The sequence below is a fragment of the Procambarus clarkii genome, chromosome 30 (genome assembly GCF_040958095.1).
Source record: "Procambarus clarkii isolate CNS0578487 chromosome 30, FALCON_Pclarkii_2.0, whole genome shotgun sequence".
Taxonomy (NCBI): domain Eukaryota; kingdom Metazoa; phylum Arthropoda; class Malacostraca; order Decapoda; family Cambaridae; genus Procambarus; species Procambarus clarkii.
In genome coordinates, this window is record NC_091179.1 from 37,200,499 (window position 1) to 37,218,563 (window position 18,065).

General features: G+C 56.0%; 1 protein-coding gene across 1 annotated transcript in view; it reads right to left on the reverse strand.

Annotated features, from left to right (window-relative positions):
- Nucleotides 1–9,474: 9,474 nt before the first annotated feature.
- LOC138370055 (dentin sialophosphoprotein-like) overlaps nt 9,475–18,065 on the reverse strand; it is an 80,358-nt gene continuing 71,767 nt past the window's right edge. The window contains exon 3 of the mRNA XM_069333832.1: nt 9,475–10,044. Coding sequence (XP_069189933.1) covers nt 9,475–10,044 — 570 coding nt within the window. The remainder of the gene's footprint in view (nt 10,045–18,065) is intronic.

The following is an 18,065-nucleotide window of genomic DNA, read 5'->3' on the forward strand; positions in this document are numbered from 1 at the left end:
TGATACGTGGGGCATGAATTTTTGGGGGGATTTTAATTGTGTGACGAGTGCGCGGGATTGTTGTAGCGCTCGTCCGCAGAATGTCTCGGGTGCGCTGCTGGAGGTGGTGCGTTCCTGCGGTTTCCGAGACGCTGCTGTGGTATTTGGGGGCGACTTGTCATTTACATTTGCTGCGCGTGGGGTGCGTTCGCGGCTGGATAGGGTGTATGTCACTGGCGGGGAGTGTACGGTGTTTGATTTCCACACTGTCCCGGTTGCATTCTAGGACCATAGTTTGGTGGTGGTCCGGATTGGTGTGCTCAGTCAGGTGCGGGGTGGTGGAAGCTGAATTGTGGGTTGTGATGGTGTCCGCGGGTTTGTCGTCAGTTTCGGGGTTAGTGGGTTGGGGTCGGGCCCGGCAGTGTGCGTTTCCGTCTGTCTTGGAGTGGTGTAAGGTGCGGTGTCATTTGTTCTTTCGCGTGGTTGCCAAACACAAGGCTGCTGGGCGTTTTGGTTTGCTGCGGTTGTTGCAGGCGCGGCTCTCAAGGTTGTATGTGCGGTACAATGCTGGGGTTGATTGTTTTGATGAGATTGCGGAATGTAAGGCACGTATTTGGGGATTACGGAGTGAATGGGCAGAGGGTGTTCGTTTGCATGCTTGTGTGAGTGAGCGTGTGGATGGGGAATGGATCTCTCCATTTCTTTTAGGGAAGGTACGGGCTGCGTGGGACTCTGTTCTTTTTACGGCCCTGCACCGGCTGGATGGGTCAGTTCTTTTGGACACCCATGGTGTGTTGCATTATGTTCGGCAGGATTTGGCTGCGCTCTCTGCGGAGGTGGCTGGGGACGCCGCGCATGCGGAGGACTTCTTGGGTCGGTGCGTTCCTGGGTTGTCCGTTGCAGATTGTGCTAGTCTGGTGGATGATGCTTCCTCAGCGGAGCTCTTTGTGGTGGTCCGGTCGTTTCATTCCAGGAAAGTGCTGGGTTCGGATGGTCTTCCTGTTGAGTTCTATGTCGCCTTTTGGGATGTGTTGTGGGATGTTCTTCTGGAGGTGGTCGGTCCGCACCCCCTTGTCTTCGGGGGTGCGTTCTGCCTATGTCTCAATGCGTTGGGATTATGCGGCTCCTCCCGAAGCCGGGCGATTTGCGGTTCTTCTCGAACTGGAGGCCCATTACTTTGTTGAATGTGGACTACAAGGTCCTGTCTAAGGTCTTAGCTGGTCGGTGTCGCCGTGTTGTGGCGTCTGTTGTCTCTGTGGAGCAGTTTTGTGGTATTCCGGGTAGGTCTTTGTTGCAATGCAATGCGTTGTTTCGCGATGTGCTCCTGTACGTGTCAGGCTCCCGCTCGTCGGCGGTGATGCTTTGTGTGGATTGGTCGAAGGCATTCGACCGTGTGTTGCTCGCTTCTGTGTTTCGTGTGTTGGAGCGACTGGGGTTTCCGCCTTTGTTTGTTCCTTGGGTGCGCATGTTGTACGAGCAATGTTGCAGTCGGGTTTGCGGTAATGGTTTTTTTGAGTGATTTTTTTCCCTATTCATCGCTCGGTGCGGCAGGGTTGTCCGCTTCCTATGCTCCTGTATGTTATATTTCAGGAGCCTTTTTTTCGGGCGGTCAAGGCATGTCCGTTGATCGACCCCCTCCCCCCCGGCTGCCGTCTGGTCTTTGTTGCCCATCTGCGGCTATGCGGATGATACTGTCCTGTTCGTGGCCTCGGAGGGGTCTGTTGGGGCTGTCCAAGTCGTGGTTGAGCGGTTTGAGTTGGCTACTGGGGCCCGGGTCAATCGTTAGAAATCCGGTTTTCTGGGTCTCGGTGGGTGGTCCTCTCGCCGTGTGTGGGTGGGGTCTTGGTTTCCGGATGTCTCTTCTATGCGGGTTTTGGGGCTTACCTGGTTCGCTTCCTATGAGCGGTCCTTGACCTGTAATTGGGATTGCTGTTTCTCGTAGTGTCGGTGTTGCGATTGGGTTGTTGGCTGCACGCCCATTGACAATTTATTAGCGGGCGCTGCTTGATAATTGTAAGGTTTTGTCACGTGTCTGGTTCGTGGCTGATGCTTCCACCTGGATCGCGGGCTGGCGTTAGGGTTGGAACGCCAGGTCTATCGGTATGTATGGTGGGGTCATTACCACTCGGTTCGTCGGTCGACGCTGGTGTTGGCTGTATGGGAGGGTGGGGTGGGTATTCCTGATGTGTTTACTAGGGCTCGGGCGTTGTTCTAGGTCTCGTTGTGTCAAGGGTTAGTGCGGGGTGGGGGGCTCAATGCTTTAGATGTTTATTATTGCTGTATTAGGTTTAGCTTTTTGGTGGATTTCAGTGTTTGTCGGAAGGTGGCCTTCTGCACCCCTCCGGTTTACTCGTGGGCGGTAGCCATTCTTCGGGAGGTCTGCCGTTGTCCAGGTTTCCTGTCCTTGTCGGTTAAGGTGGTATATGGGGTTTTTATTTCATCATATTCCACCGTGGGAGGAGGGTTTGTTCCTGTGTTGGGATTGGGGGGGTGGTGTGGGCGGCGTTGGGGGCCCAGTTTCTGGTGTAGTCACTGGAGCTTGCTGGCTGGGTGTAGTAACTGGAGCCTGCTGGATGGGTGTAGTCAATGGAGCCTGATAGTTGGGTGTAGTCACTGGAGCTGTTGGCTGGGTGTAGTCACTGGAGCCTGATGGCTGGGTGTAGTCACTGGAGTTGGCTGGATGGGTGTAGTCACTGGAGCTTGCTGGCTAGGTGTAGTAACTGGAGCCTGCTGGCTGGGTGTAGTCAATGGAGCCTGATAGTTGGGTGTAGTCACTGGAGTTGGCTGGCTGGGTGTAGTCACTGGAGCTTGCTGACTGGGTGTAGTCACTGGAGTTGGCTGGCTAAGTGTAGTCACTGGAGCTTGCTGGCTGGGTGTACTCACTGGAGTTGGCTGGCTGGGTGTAGTCACTGGAGCTTGCTGGCTGGGTGTAATCACTGGAGCTTGCTAGCTGGGAGTAGTCACTGGAGCTTGCTGGCTGGGTGTAATCACAGGAGCCTGATGGCTGGGTGTAGTCACTGTAGCTTGCTGGCTGGGTGTAGTTACTGTAGCTTGCTGGCTGGGTGTAGTCACTGGAGCTTGCTGGCTGGGTGTAGTCACTGTAGCCTGCTGGCTGGGTGTAGTCACTGGAGCTTGTTGGCTGGGTGTAGTCACTGGAGCTTGTTGGCTGGGTGTAGTCACTAGAGTTTGCTGGCTGGGTGTAATCACAAGAGCCTGATTGCTGGGTGTAGTGACTGGAGCTGCTGGCTGGGTGTAGTCACTGGAGCGTGTTGGCTGGGTGAAATTACTGGAGCTGGCTGGGTGTAGTCACTGGAGCTTTTTTGGCTGGGTGTAGTCACTGGAGTTGGCTGGCTGGGTGTAGTAACTGGAGCCTGCTGGCTGGATGTAGTCAATGGAGCCTGATAGTTGGGTGTAGTCAATGGAGCCTGATAGTTAAGTGTAGTCAATGGAGCCTGATAGTTGGGTGTAGTCACTGGAGTTGGCTGGCTGGGTGTAGTCACTGGAACTGCTGGCGTGGTGTAGTCACTGGAGCTGCTGGCTGGGTGTAATCACTGGAGATTGCTGGCTGGGTGTAGTAACTGGAGCCTGCTAGCTGGGTGTAGTCAATGGAGCCTGATAGTTGGGTGTAGTCACAGGAGCTGTTGGCAGGGTGTAGTCACTGGAGCCTGATGGCTGGGTGTAGTCACTGGAGTTGGCTGGCTGGGTGTAGTCACTGGAGCTTGCTGGCTGGGTGTAGTAACTGGAGCCTGCTGGCTGGGTGTAGTCAATGGAGCCTGATAGTTGGGTGTAGTCACTGGAGTTAGCTGGCTGGGTGTAAACACTGGAGCTTGCTGACTGGGTGTAGTCACTGGAGCTTGCTGGCTGGGTGAAATCACAGGAACCTGATGGCTGGGTGTAGTCACTGTAGCCTGCTGCCTGGGTGTAGTCACTGGAGCTTGTTGGCTGGGTGTATTCACTACAGTTTGCTGGCTGGGTGTAATCACAGGAGCTTTCTAGCTGGGTGTAGTCACTGGAGCTTGCTGGCCGGGTGTAGTCACTGAAGCTTGTTGGCTGGGTGTAGTTACTGGAGCTGGCTGGGTGTAGTCACTGGAGCTTTTTGGCTGGGTGTAGTCACTGGAGTTGGCTGGCTGGGTGTAGTCGCTGGAGCTTGCTGGCTGGGTGTAGTAACTGGAGCCTGCTGGCTGGGTGTAGTCACTGGAACTGCTGGCGTCGTGTAGTCACTCTAGCTTGCTGCTTGGGTGTAGTCACAGGAGCTGCTGCCTGGGTGTAGTAACTGGAGCTGCTGGCTGGGTGTAGTTACTGGAATTGGCTGCCTGGGTGTAGTCAATGGAGCTTGCTGGCTGGGTGTAGTCAGTGGAGCCTGCTGGCTGGGTGTAGTCACTGGAGCTGCTGGCTGGGTGTAGTCTCTGGAGCTGCTGGCAGGGTGTAGTCAATGGAGCTGCTGGCTGGGTGTAGTTTCTGGAGCTGTTGGCTGGGTGTAGCCTCTGGAGCTGCTGGCTGGGTGTAGTCAATGGAGCCTGCTGGCTGGGTGTAGTCACTGGAGCTGCTGGCTAGGTGTAGTCTCTGGAGCTGCTGGCTGGGTGTAGTCAATGGAGCTGCTGGCTGGGTGTAGTCAATGGAGCTACTGCCTGGGTCTAGTCACTGGAGCTGCTGGCTGGGTGTAGTCAATGGAGCTGATGGCTGGGTGTAGTCAGTGGAGCTGCTGGTTGGGTGTAGTCACTGGAGCTGCTGGCTGGGAGTAGTCACTGGAGCAGCTGGCTGGGTGTAGTCACTGGAGCTGCTGGATGGGTGTAGTCACTGGAGCTGCTGGCTGGGTGTAGTCACTGGAGCTGCTGGCTGGGTGTAGTCACTGGAGCTGCTGGCTGGGTGCAGTCACTGGAGCTGCTGGCTGGGTGTAGTCTCAGGAGCTTGCTGGCTGGGTGTAGTCACTGGAGCTTGCTGGCTGGGTGTAGTCACTGGAGCTGCTGGCTGGGTGTAGTCTCTGGAGCTTGCTGGCTGGGTGTAGTCAATGGAGCTTGCTGGCTGGGTGTAGTCTCAGGAGCTTGCTTGCTGGGTGTAGTCACTGGAGCTTGCTGGCTGGGTGTAGTCACTGGAGCTTGCTTGTTGGGTGTAGTAACTGGAGCTTATTGGCTGGGTGTAGTCACTGGAGCTTGCTGGCTGGGTGTAGTCACTGGAGCAGCAGGCTGGGTGTAGTCACTGGAGCTGCTAGCTGGGTGTAGTCACTGGAGCTTGCTGGCTGGGTGTAGTCACTGGAGCTTGCTGGCTGGGTGTAGTCACTGGAGCTTGCTGGCTGGGTGTAGTCACTGGAGCTTGCTGGCTTGGTTTAGTCACTGGAGCTGCTGGCTGCGTGTAGTCACTGGAGCTTGCAGGCTGGGTGTAGTCACTGGAGATGCTGGCTGGGTGTAGTCACTGGAGCTTGCTGGTTGGGTGTAGTCACTGGAGCTACTGCCTGGGTGTAATCACTGTAGCTTGTTGGCTGGGTGTAGTCACTGGAGCTTGCTGGCTGGGTGTAGTCACTGGAGCTTGCTGGCTGGGTGTAGTCACTGGAGCTTGCAGGCTGGTTGTAGTCACAGGAGCTTGCTAGCTGGGTGTAGTCACTGGAGCTTGTTGGCTGGGTGTAGTTATTGGAGTTTGTTGACTGGGTGTAGTCACTGGAGCTTGCTGGTTGTGTCTAGTCACTGAAGCTTGCTGGCTGGGTGTTGTCACTGGAGCTTGCTGGCTGGGTGTAATCACTGAATCTTGCTGGCTGCGTGTAGTTTCTGAAGCTGCGGGCTGAGTGTTTTCACTGGAGCTTGTTGGTTGTGTCTAGTCACTGAAGCCTGCTAGCTGGGTGTAGTCACTGGAGCTTGCTGGCTGGGTGTAGTCACTGGAGCTTGCTTGCTGGGTGTAGTCACTGGAGCTTGCTGTGTCTAGTCACTGGAACTTGCTGGCTGGGTGTTGTCACTGGAGCTTGCTGGTTGTGTCTAGTCACTGAGGGCTGCTAACTGGGTGTAGTCACTAGAGCTTGCTGGCTTGGTGTAGTCACTGGAGCTTGCTGGCTGGGTTTAGTCACTGGAGCTTGCTGGCTGGGTGTAGTCACTGGAGCTTGCTGGCTGGGTGTTGTCACTGGAACTTGTTGGCTGGGTGTAGTCACTGGAGCTTGCTAGCTGAGTGTAGTCACTGGAGCTTGCTGGCTGGGTGTAGTCACTGGAGCTTGCTGGCTGGGTGTAGTCACTGGAGCATGTTGGCTGGGTGTAGTCACTGGAGCTTGCTGGCTGAGTGTAGTCACTGGAGCTTGCGGACTGGGTGTAGTCACTGGAGCTTGCTGGCTGGGTGTAGTCACTGGAGCCTGATGGCTGGGTGTAGTCACTGGAGCTGTTGTCTGGGTGTAGTCACTGGAGCCTGATGGCTGGGTGTAGTCGCTGGAGCTTGCTGACTGGGTGTAGTCACTGGAGTTTGCTAGCTGGTTTTACTTTCTGGATCCTGCTGGCTGGGTGTAGTCACTGGAGCTTGTTGGTTGGGTGTAGTCACTGGAGCTTGCAGGCAGGGTGTAGTCACTGGAGCTTGCTGGCTGGGTGTAGTCACTGGAGCTTGTTGGCTGGGTGTAGTCACTGGAGCTTGCTGGCTGAATGTAGTCACTGGAGCTTGCTGACTGGGTGTAGTCACTGGAGCTTGCTGGCTGGGTGTAATCACTGAATCTTGCTGACTGGGTGTAGTTTCTAAAGCTGCGGGCTGGGTGTTTTCACTGGAGCTTGTTGGTTGTGTCTAGTCACTGAAGCCTGCTAGCTGGGTGTAGTCACTGGAGCTTGCTGGCTGGGTGTAGTCACTGGCCTTGCTGGCAGGGTGTAGTCATTCAAGCTTGTTGGCTGGGTGTAGTCACTGGAGCTTTTTTGCTGGGTGTAGTCACTTGAGCTTGCTGGCTGGGTGTAGTCACTGGAGCTTGCTGGTTGGGTGCAGTCACTGGAGCCTGCTGGCTGGGTGTAGTCACTGGAGCCTGATGGCTGGGTGTAGTCACTGGAGCCTGATGGCTGGGTGTAGTCGCTGGAGCTTGCTGACTGGGTGTAGTCACTGGAGTTTGCGGGCTGGTTGTACTCACTGGATCCTGCTGGCTGGGTGTAGTCACTGGAGCTTGTTGGTTGGGTGAAGTCACTGGAGCTTGCTGGCTGGGAGTAGTCACTGGAGCTTGCTGGCTGGGTGTAGTCACTGGAGTTTGCTGGCTGGGTGTAGTCACTGGAGCTTGCTGGCTGGGTGTAGTCACTGGAGCTTGCTTGCTGGGTGTAGTCACTGGAGCTTATTGGCTGGATGTAGACACTGGAGCTTGCTGGCTGGGTGTAGTCACTGGAGCTGCTTGCTGGGTGTAGTCACTGGAGCTTGCTGGCTGGGTGTAGTCACTGGAGCTTGCTGGCTGGGTGTAGTCACTGGAGTTGCTGGCTGGGTGTAGTCACTGGAGCTTGCTGGCTGGGATTACTCACTGGAGCTGCTGGCTGGGTGTGGTCACTGGAGCTTGCTGGCTGGGTGTAGTGACTGGAGCTGCTGGGTATAGTCACTGGAGCTTGCTGGTTGGGTGTAGTCACTGGAGCTACTACCTGGGTGTAATCACTGGAGCTTGCTGGCTGGGTCTAGTCACTGGAGCTGCTGGCTGGGTGTAGTCACTGGAGCTTGCTGGTTGGGTGTAGTCACTGGAGCTGCTGGCTGGGTGTAGTCACTGGAGTTTGCTGGCTGGTTGTACTCGCTGGATCCTGCTGGCTGGGTGTAGTCACTGGAGCTTGTTGGTTGGGTGTAGTCACTGGAGCTTGCTGGCTGGGTGTAGTAACTGGAGCTTGCTGGCTGGGTGTAGTCACTGGAGCTTGTTGGCTGGGTGTAGTCACTGGAGCTTGCTGGCTGAGTGTAGTCACTGTAGCTTGCTGACTGGGTGTAGTCACTGGAGCTTGCTGGCTGGGTGTAATCACTGAATCTTGCTGGCTGGGTGTAGTTTCTTAAGCTGCGGGCTGGGTGTTTTCACTGGAGCTTGTTGGTTGTGTCTAGTCACTGAAGCCTGCTAGCAGGGTGTAGTCACTGGAGCTTGCTGGCTGGGTGTAGTCACTTGAGCTTGCTGGTTGGGTGTAGTCACTGGAGCTGCTGGCTGGGTGAAGTCACTGGAGCTGCTGGCTGGGTGTAGTCATTCAAGCTTGTTGGCTGGGTGTAATCACTGGAGCTTTTTTGCTGGGTGTAGTCACTTGTGCTTGCTGGCTGGGTGTAGTCACTGGAGCTTGCTGGTTGGGTGTAGTCACTGGAGCTGCTGGCTGGGTGTAATCACTGGAGCTTGCTGGCTGGGTCTAGTCACTGGAGCTGCTGGCTGGGTGTAGTCATTGGAGCTTACTGGCTGGGTGTAGTCACTGGTGCTTGCTGGTTGTGTCTAGTCACTGAAGCTTGTTGGCTGGGTGTTGTCACTGGAGCTTGCTGGCTGGGTGTAGTCACTGGAGCTTGCTGGCTGGGTGTAGTCACTGGAGCTTGTTGGCTGGGTGTAGTCACTGGAGCTTGCTGGCTGGGTGTAGTCACTGGAGCTTGTTGTCTGGGTGTAGTCACTGGAGCTTGCTGGCTGAGTGAAGTCACTGGAGCTTGCTGGCTGGGTGTAGTCACTGGAGCTTGCTGGCTGGGTGTAGTCACTGAAGCTTGCTGGCTGGGTGTAGTTTCTGAAGCCAGCTTGCTGGGTGTTGTCACTGGAGCTTGCTGGCTGGGTGTTGTCAGTGGAGCTTGCTTGCTGGATGTAGTCACTGGAGCTTGCTGGCTAGGTGTAGTCACTGGAGCTTGCTGGCTAGGTGTAGTCACTGGAGCTTGCTGGCGGGGTGTAGTCACTGGAGCCTGATGGCTGGGTGTAGTCACTGGAGCCTGATGGCTGGGGATAGTCACTGGAGCGGTTGGCTGGGTGTAGTCACTAGAGCCTGATGGCTGGGTGTAGTCATTGGAGCTTGTTGGTTGGGTGTAGTCACTGGAGCTTGCTGGCTGGGTGTAGTCACTGGAGCTTGCTTGCTGGGTGTAATCACAGGAGCCTGATGGCTGAGTGTTGTCACTGGAGCTTGCTGGCTGGGTGTAGTCACTGGAGCCTGATGGCTGGGTGTTGTCACTGGAGCTGTTGTCTGGGTGTAGTCACTGGAGCCTGATGGCTGGGTGTAGTCGCTGGAGCTTGCTGACTGGGTGTAGTCACTGGAGTTTGCTGGCTGGTTGTACTTTCTGGATCCTGCTGGCTGGGTGTAGTCACTGGAGCTTGTTGGTTAGGTGTAGTCACTTTAGCTTGCAGGCAGGGTGTAGTCACTGGAGCTTGCTGGCTGGGTGTAGTCACTGGAGCTTGTTGGCTGGGTGTAGTCACAGGAGCTTACTTGCTGAATGTAGTCACTGGAGCTTGCTGACTGGGTGTAGTCACTGGAGCTTGCTGGCTGGGTGTAATCACTGAATCTTGCTGACTGGGTGTAGTTTCTAAAGCTGCGGGCTGGGTGTTTTCACTGGAGCTTGTTGGTTGTGTCTAGTCACTGAAGCCTGCTAGCTGGGTGTAGTCACTGGAGCTTGCTGGCTGGGTGTAGTCACTGGCCTTGCTGGCAGGGTGTAGTCATTCAAGCTTGTTGGCTGGGTGTAGTCACTGGAGCTTTTTTGCTGGGTGTAGTCACTTGAGCTTGCTGGCTGGGTGTAGTCACTGGAGCTCGCTGGTTGGGTGCAGTCACTGGAGCCTGCTGGCTGGGTGTAGTCACTGGAGCCTGATGGCTGGGTGTAGTCACTGGAGCCTGATGGCTGGGTGTAGTCGCTGGAGCTTGCTGACTGGGTGTAGTCACTGGAGTTTGCGGGCTGGTTGTACTCACTGGATCCTGCTGGCTGGGTGTAGTCACTGGAGCTTGTTGGTTGGGTGAAGTCACTGGAGCTTGCTGGCTGGGAGTAGTCACTGGAGCTTGCTGGCTGGGTGTAGTCACTGGAGTTTGCTGGCTGGGTGTAGTCACTGGAGCTTGCTGGCTGGGTGTAGTCACTGGAGCTTGCTGGCTGGGTAGAATCACAGGAGGCTGATGGCTGGGTGTAGTCACTGGAGCTTGCTGGCTGGGTGTAGTCACTGGAGCTTGCTTGCTGGGTGTAGTCACTGGAGCTTATTGGCTGGATGTAGACACTGGAGCTTGCTGGCTGGGTGTAGTCACTGGAGCTGCTTGCTGGGTGTAGTCACTGGAGCTTGCTGGCTGGGTGTAGTCACTGGAGCTTGCTGGCTGGGTGTAGTCACTGGAGTTGCTGGCTGGGTGTAGTCACTGGAGCTTGCTGGCTGGGATTACTCACTGGAGCTGCTGGCTGGGTGTGGTCACTGGAGCTTGCTGGCTGGGTGTAGTGACTGGAGCTGCTGGGTATAGTCACTGGAGCTTGCTGGTTGGGTGTAGTCACTGGAGCTACTACCTGGGTGTAATCACTGGAGCTTGCTGGCTGGGTCTAGTCACTGGAGCTGCTGGCTGGGTGTAGTCACTGGAGCTTGCTGGTTGGGTGTAGTCACTGGAGCTGCTGGCTGGGTGTAGTCACTGGAGTTTGCTGGCTGGTTGTACTCGCTGGATCCTGCTGGCTGGGTGTAGTCACTGGAGCTTGTTGGTTGGGTGTAGTCACTGGAGCTTGCTGGCTGGGTGTAGTAACTGGAGCTTGCTGGCTGGGTGTAGTCACTGGAGCTTGTTGGCTGGGTGTAGTCACTGGAGCTTGCTGGCTGAGTGTAGTCACTGTAGCTTGCTGACTGGGTGTAGTCACTGGAGCTTGCTGGCTGGGTGTAATCACTGAATCTTGCTGGCTGGGTGTAGTTTCTTAAGCTGCGGGCTGGGTGTTTTCACTGGAGCTTGTTGGTTGTGTCTAGTCACTGAAGCCTGCTAGCAGGGTGTAGTCACTGGAGCTTGCTGGCTGGGTGTAGTCACTTGAGCTTGCTGGTTGGGTGTAGTCACTGGAGCTGCTGGCTGGGTGAAGTCACTGGAGCTGCTGGCTGGGTGTAGTCATTCAAGCTTGTTGGCTGGGTGTAATCACTGGAGCTTTTTTGCTGGGTGTAGTCACTTGTGCTTGCTGGCTGGGTGTAGTCACTGGAGCTTGCTGGTTGGGTGTAGTCACTGGAGCTGCTGGCTGGGTGTAATCACTGGAGCTTGCTGGCTGGTTCTAGTCACTGGAGCTGCTGGCTGGGTGTAGTCATTGGAGCTTGCTGGCTGGGTGTAGTCACTGGTGCTTGCTGGTTGTGTCTAGTCACTGAAGCTTGTTGGCTGGGTGTTGTCACTGGAGCTTGCTGGCTGGGTGTAGTCACTGGAGCTTGCTGGCTGGGTGTAGTCACTGGAGCTTGTTGGCTGGGTGTAGTCACTGGAGCTTGCTGGCTGGGTGTAGTCACTGGAGCTTGTTGTCTGGGTGTAGTCACTGGAGCTTGCTGGCTGAGTGAAGTCACTGGAGCTTGCTGGCTGGGTGTAGTCACTGGAGCTTGCTGGCTGGGTGTAGTCACTGAAGCTTGCTGGCTGGGTGTAGTTTCTGAAGCCAGCTTGCTGGGTGTTGTCACTGGAGCTTGCTGGCTGGGTGTTGTCAGTGGAGCTTGCTTGCTGGATGTAGTCACTGGAGCTTGCTGGCTAGGTGTAGTCACTAGAGCTTGCTGGCGGGGTGTAGTCACTGGAGCCTGATGGCTGGGTGTAGTCACTGGAGCCTGATGGCTGGGGATAGTCACTGGAGCGGTTGGCTGGGTGTAGTCACTAGAGCCTGATGGCTGGGTGTAGTCATTGGAGCTTGTTGGTTGGGTGTAGTCACTGGAGCTTGCTGGCTGGGTGTAGTCACTGGAGCTTGCTTGCTGGGTGTAATCACAGGAGCCTGATGGCTGGGTGTTGTCACTGGAGCTGTTGTCTGGGTGTAGTCACTGGAGCCTGATGGCTGGGTGTAGTCGCTGGAGCTTGCTGACTGGGTGTAGTCACTGGAGTTTGCTGGCTGGTTGTACTTTCTGGATCCTGCTGGCTGGGTGTAGTCACTGGAGCTTGTTGGTTAGGTGTAGTCACTGGAGCTTGCAGGCAGGGTGTAGTCACTGGAGCTTGCTGGCTGGGTGTAGTCACTGGAGCTTGTTGGCTGGGTGTAGTCACAGGAGCTTGCTTGCTGAATGTAGTCACTGGAGCTTGCTGACTGGGTGTAGTCACTGGAGCTTGCTGGCTGGGTGTAGTCACTGGCCTTGCTGGCAGGGTGTAGTCATTCAAGCTTGTTGGCTGGGTATAGTCACTGGAGCTTTTTTGCTGGGTGTAGTCACTTAAGCTTGCTGGCTGGGTGTAGTCACTGGAGCTTGCTGGTTGGGTGCAGTCACTGGAGCCTGCTGGCTGGGTGTAGTCACTGGAGCCTGATGGCTGGGTGTAGTCACTGGAGCCTGATGGCTGGGTGTAGTCGCTGGAGCTTGCTGACTGGGTGTAGTCACTGGAGTTTGCGGGCTGGTTGTACTCACTGGATCCTGCTGGCTGGGTGTAGTCACTGGAGCTTGTTGGTTGGGTGTAGTCACTGGAGCTTGCTGGCTGGGAGTAGTCACTGGAGCTTGCTGGCTGGGTGTAGTCACTGGAGGTTGCTGGCTGGGTGTAGTCACTGGAGCTTGCTGGCTAGGTGTAGTCACTAGAGCTTGCTGGCTGGGTAGAATCACAGGAAGCTGATGGCTGGGTGTAGTCACTGGAGCTTGCTGGCTGGGTGTAGTCACTGGAGCTTGCTTGCTGGGTGTAGTCACTGGAGCTTATTGGCTGGGTGTAGACACTGGAGCTTGCTGGCTGGGTGTAGTCACTGGAGTAGCTGGCTGGGTGTAGTCACTGGAGCTGCTTGCTGGGTGTAGTCACTGGAGCTTGCTGGCTGGGTGTAGTCAGTGGAGCTTGCTGGCTGGGTGTAGTCACTGGAGCTTGCTGGCTGGGTGTAGTCACTGGAGTTGCTGGCTGGGTGTAGTCACTGGAGCTTGCTGGCTGGGATTACTCACTGGAGCTGCTGGCTGGGTGTGGTCACTGGAGCTTGCTGGCTGGGTGTAGTGATTGGAGCTGCTGGCTGGGTGTAGTCACTGGAGCTTGCTGGCTGGGTGTAGTCAATGGAGCTTGCTGGTTGGGTGTAGTCACTGGAGCTGCTGGCTGGGTGTAGTCACTGGAGCTTGCTGGCTGGGTGTAGTCAATGGAGCTACTGGCTGGGTGTAGTCACTGGAGCTGCTGCCTGGGTGTAGTCACTGGAGCTGCTGCCTGGGTGTAGTCACTGGAGCTGCTGGCTGGGTGTAGTCACTGGAGCTGCTGGCTGGGTGTAGTCACTGGAGCTTGCTGGTTGGGTGTAGTCACTGGAGCTACTACCTGGGTGTAATCACTGGAGCTTGCTGGCTGGGTCTAGTCACTGGAGCTGCTGGCTGGGTGTAGTCACTGGAGCTTGCTGGTTGGGTGTAGTCACTGGAGCTGCTGGCTGGGTGTAGTCACTGGAGCTTGCTGGCTGAGTGTAGTCACTGGAGCTTGCTGAATGGGTGTAGTCACTGGAGCTTGCTGGCTGGGTGTAATCACTGAATCTTGCTGGCTGGGTGTAGTTTCTGAAGCTGCGGGCTGGGTGTTTTCACTGGAGCTTGTTGGTTGTGTCTAGTCACTGAAGCCTGCTAGCTGGGTGTAGTCACTGGAGCTTGCTGGCTGGGTGTAGTCACTTGAGCTTGCTGGTTGGGTTTAGTCACTGGAGCTGCTAGCTGGGTGTAGTCACTGGAGCTGCTGGCTGGGTGTAGTGATTCAAGCTTGTTGGCTGGGTGTAATCACTGGAGCTTTTTTGCTGGGTGTAGTCACTTGAGTTGGCTGGCTGGGTGTAGTCACTGGAGCTTGCTGGTTGGGTGTAGTCACTGGAGCTGCTGGCTGGGTGTAATCACTGGAGCTTGCTGGCTGGGTCTAATCACTGGAGCTGCTGGCTGGGTGTAGTCATTGGAGCTTGTTGGCTGGGTGTAGTCACTGGTGCTTGCTGGTTGTGTCTAGTCACTGAAGCTTGTTGGCTGGGTGTTGTCACTGGAGCTTGCTGGCTGGGTGTAGTCACTGGAGCTTGCTGGCTGGGTGTAGTCACTGGAGCTTGTTGGCTGGGTGTAGTCACTGGAGCTTGCTGGCTGGGTGTAGTCACTGGAGCTTGTTGTCTGGGTGTAGTCACTGGAGCTTGGTGGCTGAGTGAAGTCACTGGAGCTTGCTGGCTGGGTGTAGTCACTGGAGCTTGCTGGTTGGGTGTTGTCACTGAAGCTTGCTGGCTGGGTGTAGTTTCTGAAGCCTGCTTGCTGGGTGTTGTCACTGGAGCTTGCTGGCTGGGTGTTGTCAGTGGAGCTTGCTATCTGGATGTAGTCACTGGAGCTTGCTGGCTAGGTGTAGTCACTGGAGCTTGCTGGCGGGGTGTAGTCACTGGAGCCTGATGGCTGGGTGTAGTCACTGGAGCCTGATGGCTGGGGGTAGTCCCTGGAGCGGTTGGCTGGGTGTAGTCACTAGAGCCTGATGGCTGGGTGTAGTCATTGGAGCTTGTTGGTTGGGTGTAGTCACTGGAGCTTGCTGGCTGGGTGTAGTCACTGGAGCTTGCTTGCTGGGTGTAATCACAGGAGCCTGATGGCTGAGTGTAGTCACTGCAGCTTGCTGGCTGGGTGTAGTCACTGGAGCTTGTTGGCTGGGTGTAGGCACTGGAGCTTGCTGGTTGGGTTTAGTCACTGGAGCAGCTGGCTGGGTGTAGTCACTGGAGCTGCTGGCTGGGTGTAGTCACTGGAACTTGCTGGCTGGGTGTAGTCACTGGAGCAGCTGGCTGGGTGCAGTCACTGGAGCTGCTGCCTCGGTGTAGTCACTGGAGCGGCTGGCTGGGTGTAGTCACTGGAGCTGCTGGCTGGGTGTAGTCACTGGAGCTGCTGGCTGGGTGTAGTTTCTGGAGCTTGCTGGTTGTGTCTAGTCACTGAAGGCTGCTAACTGGGTGTAGTCACTGGAGCTTGCTGGCTGGGTGTAGTCACTGGAGCTTGCTGGCTGGGTGTAGTCACTGGAGCTTGCTGGCTGGGTGTAGTCACTGGAGGTTGTTGGCTGGGTGTAGTCACTGGAGCTTGCTGGCTGAGTGTAGTCACTGCATGGAGCTTGCTGACTGGGTGTAGTCACTGGAGCTTGCTGGCTGGGTATAATCACTGAATCTTGCTGGCTGGGTGTAGTTTCTGAAGCTGCGGGCTGGGTGTTTTCACTGGAGCTTGTTGGTTGTGTCTAGTCACTGAAGCCTGCTAGCTGGGTGTAGTCACTGGAGCTTGCTGGCTGGGTGTAGTCACTTGAGCTTGCTGGCAGGGTGTAGTCATTCAAGCTTGTTGGCTGGGTGTAGTCACTGGAGCTTTTTTGCTGAGTGTAGTCACTTGAGCTTGCTGGCTGGGTGTAGTCACTGAAGCGTGCTGGTTGGGTGCAGTCACTGGAGCCTGCTGGCTGGGTGTAGTCACTGGAGCCTGATGGCTGGGTGTAGTCACTGGAGCTGTTGGCTGGGTGTTGTCACTGGAGCCTGATGGCTGGGTGTAGTCGCTGGAGCTTGCTGACTGGGTTTAGTCACTGGAGTTTGCTGGCTGGTTGTACTCACTGGATCCTGCTGGCTGGGTGTAGTCACTGGAGCTTGCTGGCTGGGTGTAGTCACTTGAGCTTGCTGGCTGGGTGTAGTCACTGGAGCTTGCTGGCTGGGTGTAGTCACTGGAGTTGCTGGCTGGGTGTAGTCACTGGAGCTTGCTGGCTGGGATTACTCACTGGAGCTGCTGGCTGGGTGTGGTCACTGGAGCTTGCTGGCTGGGTGTAGTGATTGGAGCTGCTGGCTGGGTGTAGTCACTGGAGCTTGCTGGCTGGGTGTAGTCAATGGAGCTTGCTGGTTGGGTGTAGTCACTGGAGCTGCTGGCTGGGTGTAGTCACTGGAGCTTGCTGGCTGGGTGTAGTCAATGGAGCTACTGGCTGGGTGTAGTCACTGGAGCTGCTGCCTGGGTGTAGTCACTGGAGCTGCTGCCTGGGTGTAGTCACTGGAGCTGCTGGCTGGGTGTAGTCACTGGAGCTGCTGGCTGGGTGTAGTCACTGGAGCTTGCTGGTTGGGTGTAGTCACTGGAGCTACTACCTGGGTGTAATCACTGGAGCTTGCTGGCTGGGTCTAGTCACTGGAGCTGCTGGCTGGGTGTAGTCACTGGAGCTTGCTGGTTGGGTGTAGTCACTGGAGCTGCTGGCTGGGTGTAGTCACTGGAGCTTGCTGGCTGAGTGTAGTCACTGGAGCTTGCTGAATGGGTGTAGTCACTGGAGCTTGCTGGCTGGGTGTAATCACTGAATCTTGCTGGCTGGGTGTAGTTTCTGAAGCTGCGGGCTGGGTGTTTTCACTGGAGCTTGTTGGTTGTGTCTAGTCACTGAAGCCTGCTAGCTGGGTGTAGTCACTGGAGCTTGCTGGCTGGGTGTAGTCACTTGAGCTTGCTGGTTGGGTTTAGTCACTGGAGCTGCTAGCTGGGTGTAGTCACTGGAGCTGCTGGCTGGGTGTAGTGATTCAAGCTTGTTGGCTGGGTGTAATCACTGGAGCTTTTTTGCTGGGTGTAGTCACTTGAGTTGGCTGGCTGGGTGTAGTCACTGGAGCTTGCTGGTTGGGTGTAGTCACTGGAGCTGCTGGCTGGGTGTAATCACTGGAGCTTGCTGGCTGGGTCTAATCACTGGAGCTGCTGGCTGGGTGTAGTCATTGGAGCTTGTTGGCTGGGTGTAGTCACTGGTGCTTGCTGGTTGTGTCTAGTCACTGAAGCTTGTTGGCTGGGTGTTGTCACTGGAGCTTGCTGGCTGGGTGTAGTCACTGGAGCTTGCTGGCTGGGTGTAGTCACTGGAGCTTGTTGGCTGGGTGTAGTCACTGGAGCTTGCTGGCTGGGTGTAGTCACTGGAGCTTGTTGTCTGGGTGTAGTCACTGGAGCTTGGTGGCTGAGTGAAGTCACTGGAGCTTGCTGGCTGGGTGTAGTCACTGGAGCTTGCTGGTTGGGTGTTGTCACTGAAGCTTGCTGGCTGGGTGTAGTTTCTGAAGCCTGCTTGCTGGGTGTTGTCACTGGAGCTTGCTGGCTGGGTGTTGTCAGTGGAGCTTGCTATCTGGATGTAGTCACTGGAGCTTGCTGGCTAGGTGTAGTCACTGGAGCTTGCTGGCGGGGTATAGTCACTGGAGCCTGATGGCTGGGTGTAGTCACTGGAGCCTGATGGCTGGGGGTAGTCCCTGGAGCGGTTGGCTGGGTGTAGTCACTAGAGCCTGATGGCTGGGTGTAGTCATTGGAGCTTGTTGGTTGGGTGTAGTCACTGGAGCTTGCTGGCTGGGTGTAGTCACTGGAGCTTGCTTGCTGGGTGTAATCACAGGAGCCTGATGGCTGAGTGTAGTCACTGCAGCTTGCTGGCTGGGTGTAGTCACTGGAGCTTGTTGGCTGGGTGTAGGCACTGGAGCTTGCTGGTTGGGTTTAGTCACTGGAGCAGCTGGCTGGGTGTAGTCACTGGAGCTGCTGGCTGGGTGTAGTCACTGAAACTTGCTGGCTGGGTGTAGTCACTGGAGCAGCTGGCTGGGTGCAGTCACTGGAGCTGCTGGCTCGGTGTAGTCACTGGAGCGGCAGCTGGGTGTAGTCACTGGAGCTGCTGGCTGGGTGTAGTCACTGGAGCTGCTGGCTGGGTGTAGTTTCTGGAGCATGCTGGTTGTGTCTAGTCACTGAAGGCTGCTAACTGGGTGTAGTCACTGGAGCTTGCTGGCTGGGTGTAGTCACTGGAGCTTGCTGGCTGGGTGTAGTCACTGGAGCTTGCTGGCTGGGTGTAGTCACTGGAGGTTGTTGGCTGGGTGTAGTCACTGGAGCTTGCTGGCTGAGTGTAGTCACTGCATGGAGCTTGCTGACTGGGTGTAGTCACTGGAGCTTGCTGGCTGGGTATAATCACTGAATCTTGCTGGCTGGGTGTAGTTTCTGAAGCTGCGGGCTGGGTGTTTTCACTGGAGCTTGTTGGTTGTGTCTAGTCACTGAAGCCTGCTAGCTGGGTGTAGTCACTGGAGCTTGCTGGCTGGGTGTAGTCACTTGAGCTTGCTGGCAGGGTGTAGTCATTCAAGCTTGTTGGCTGGGTGTAGTCACTGGAGCTTTTTTGCTGAGTGTAGTCACTTGAGCTTGCTGGCTGGGTGTAGTCACT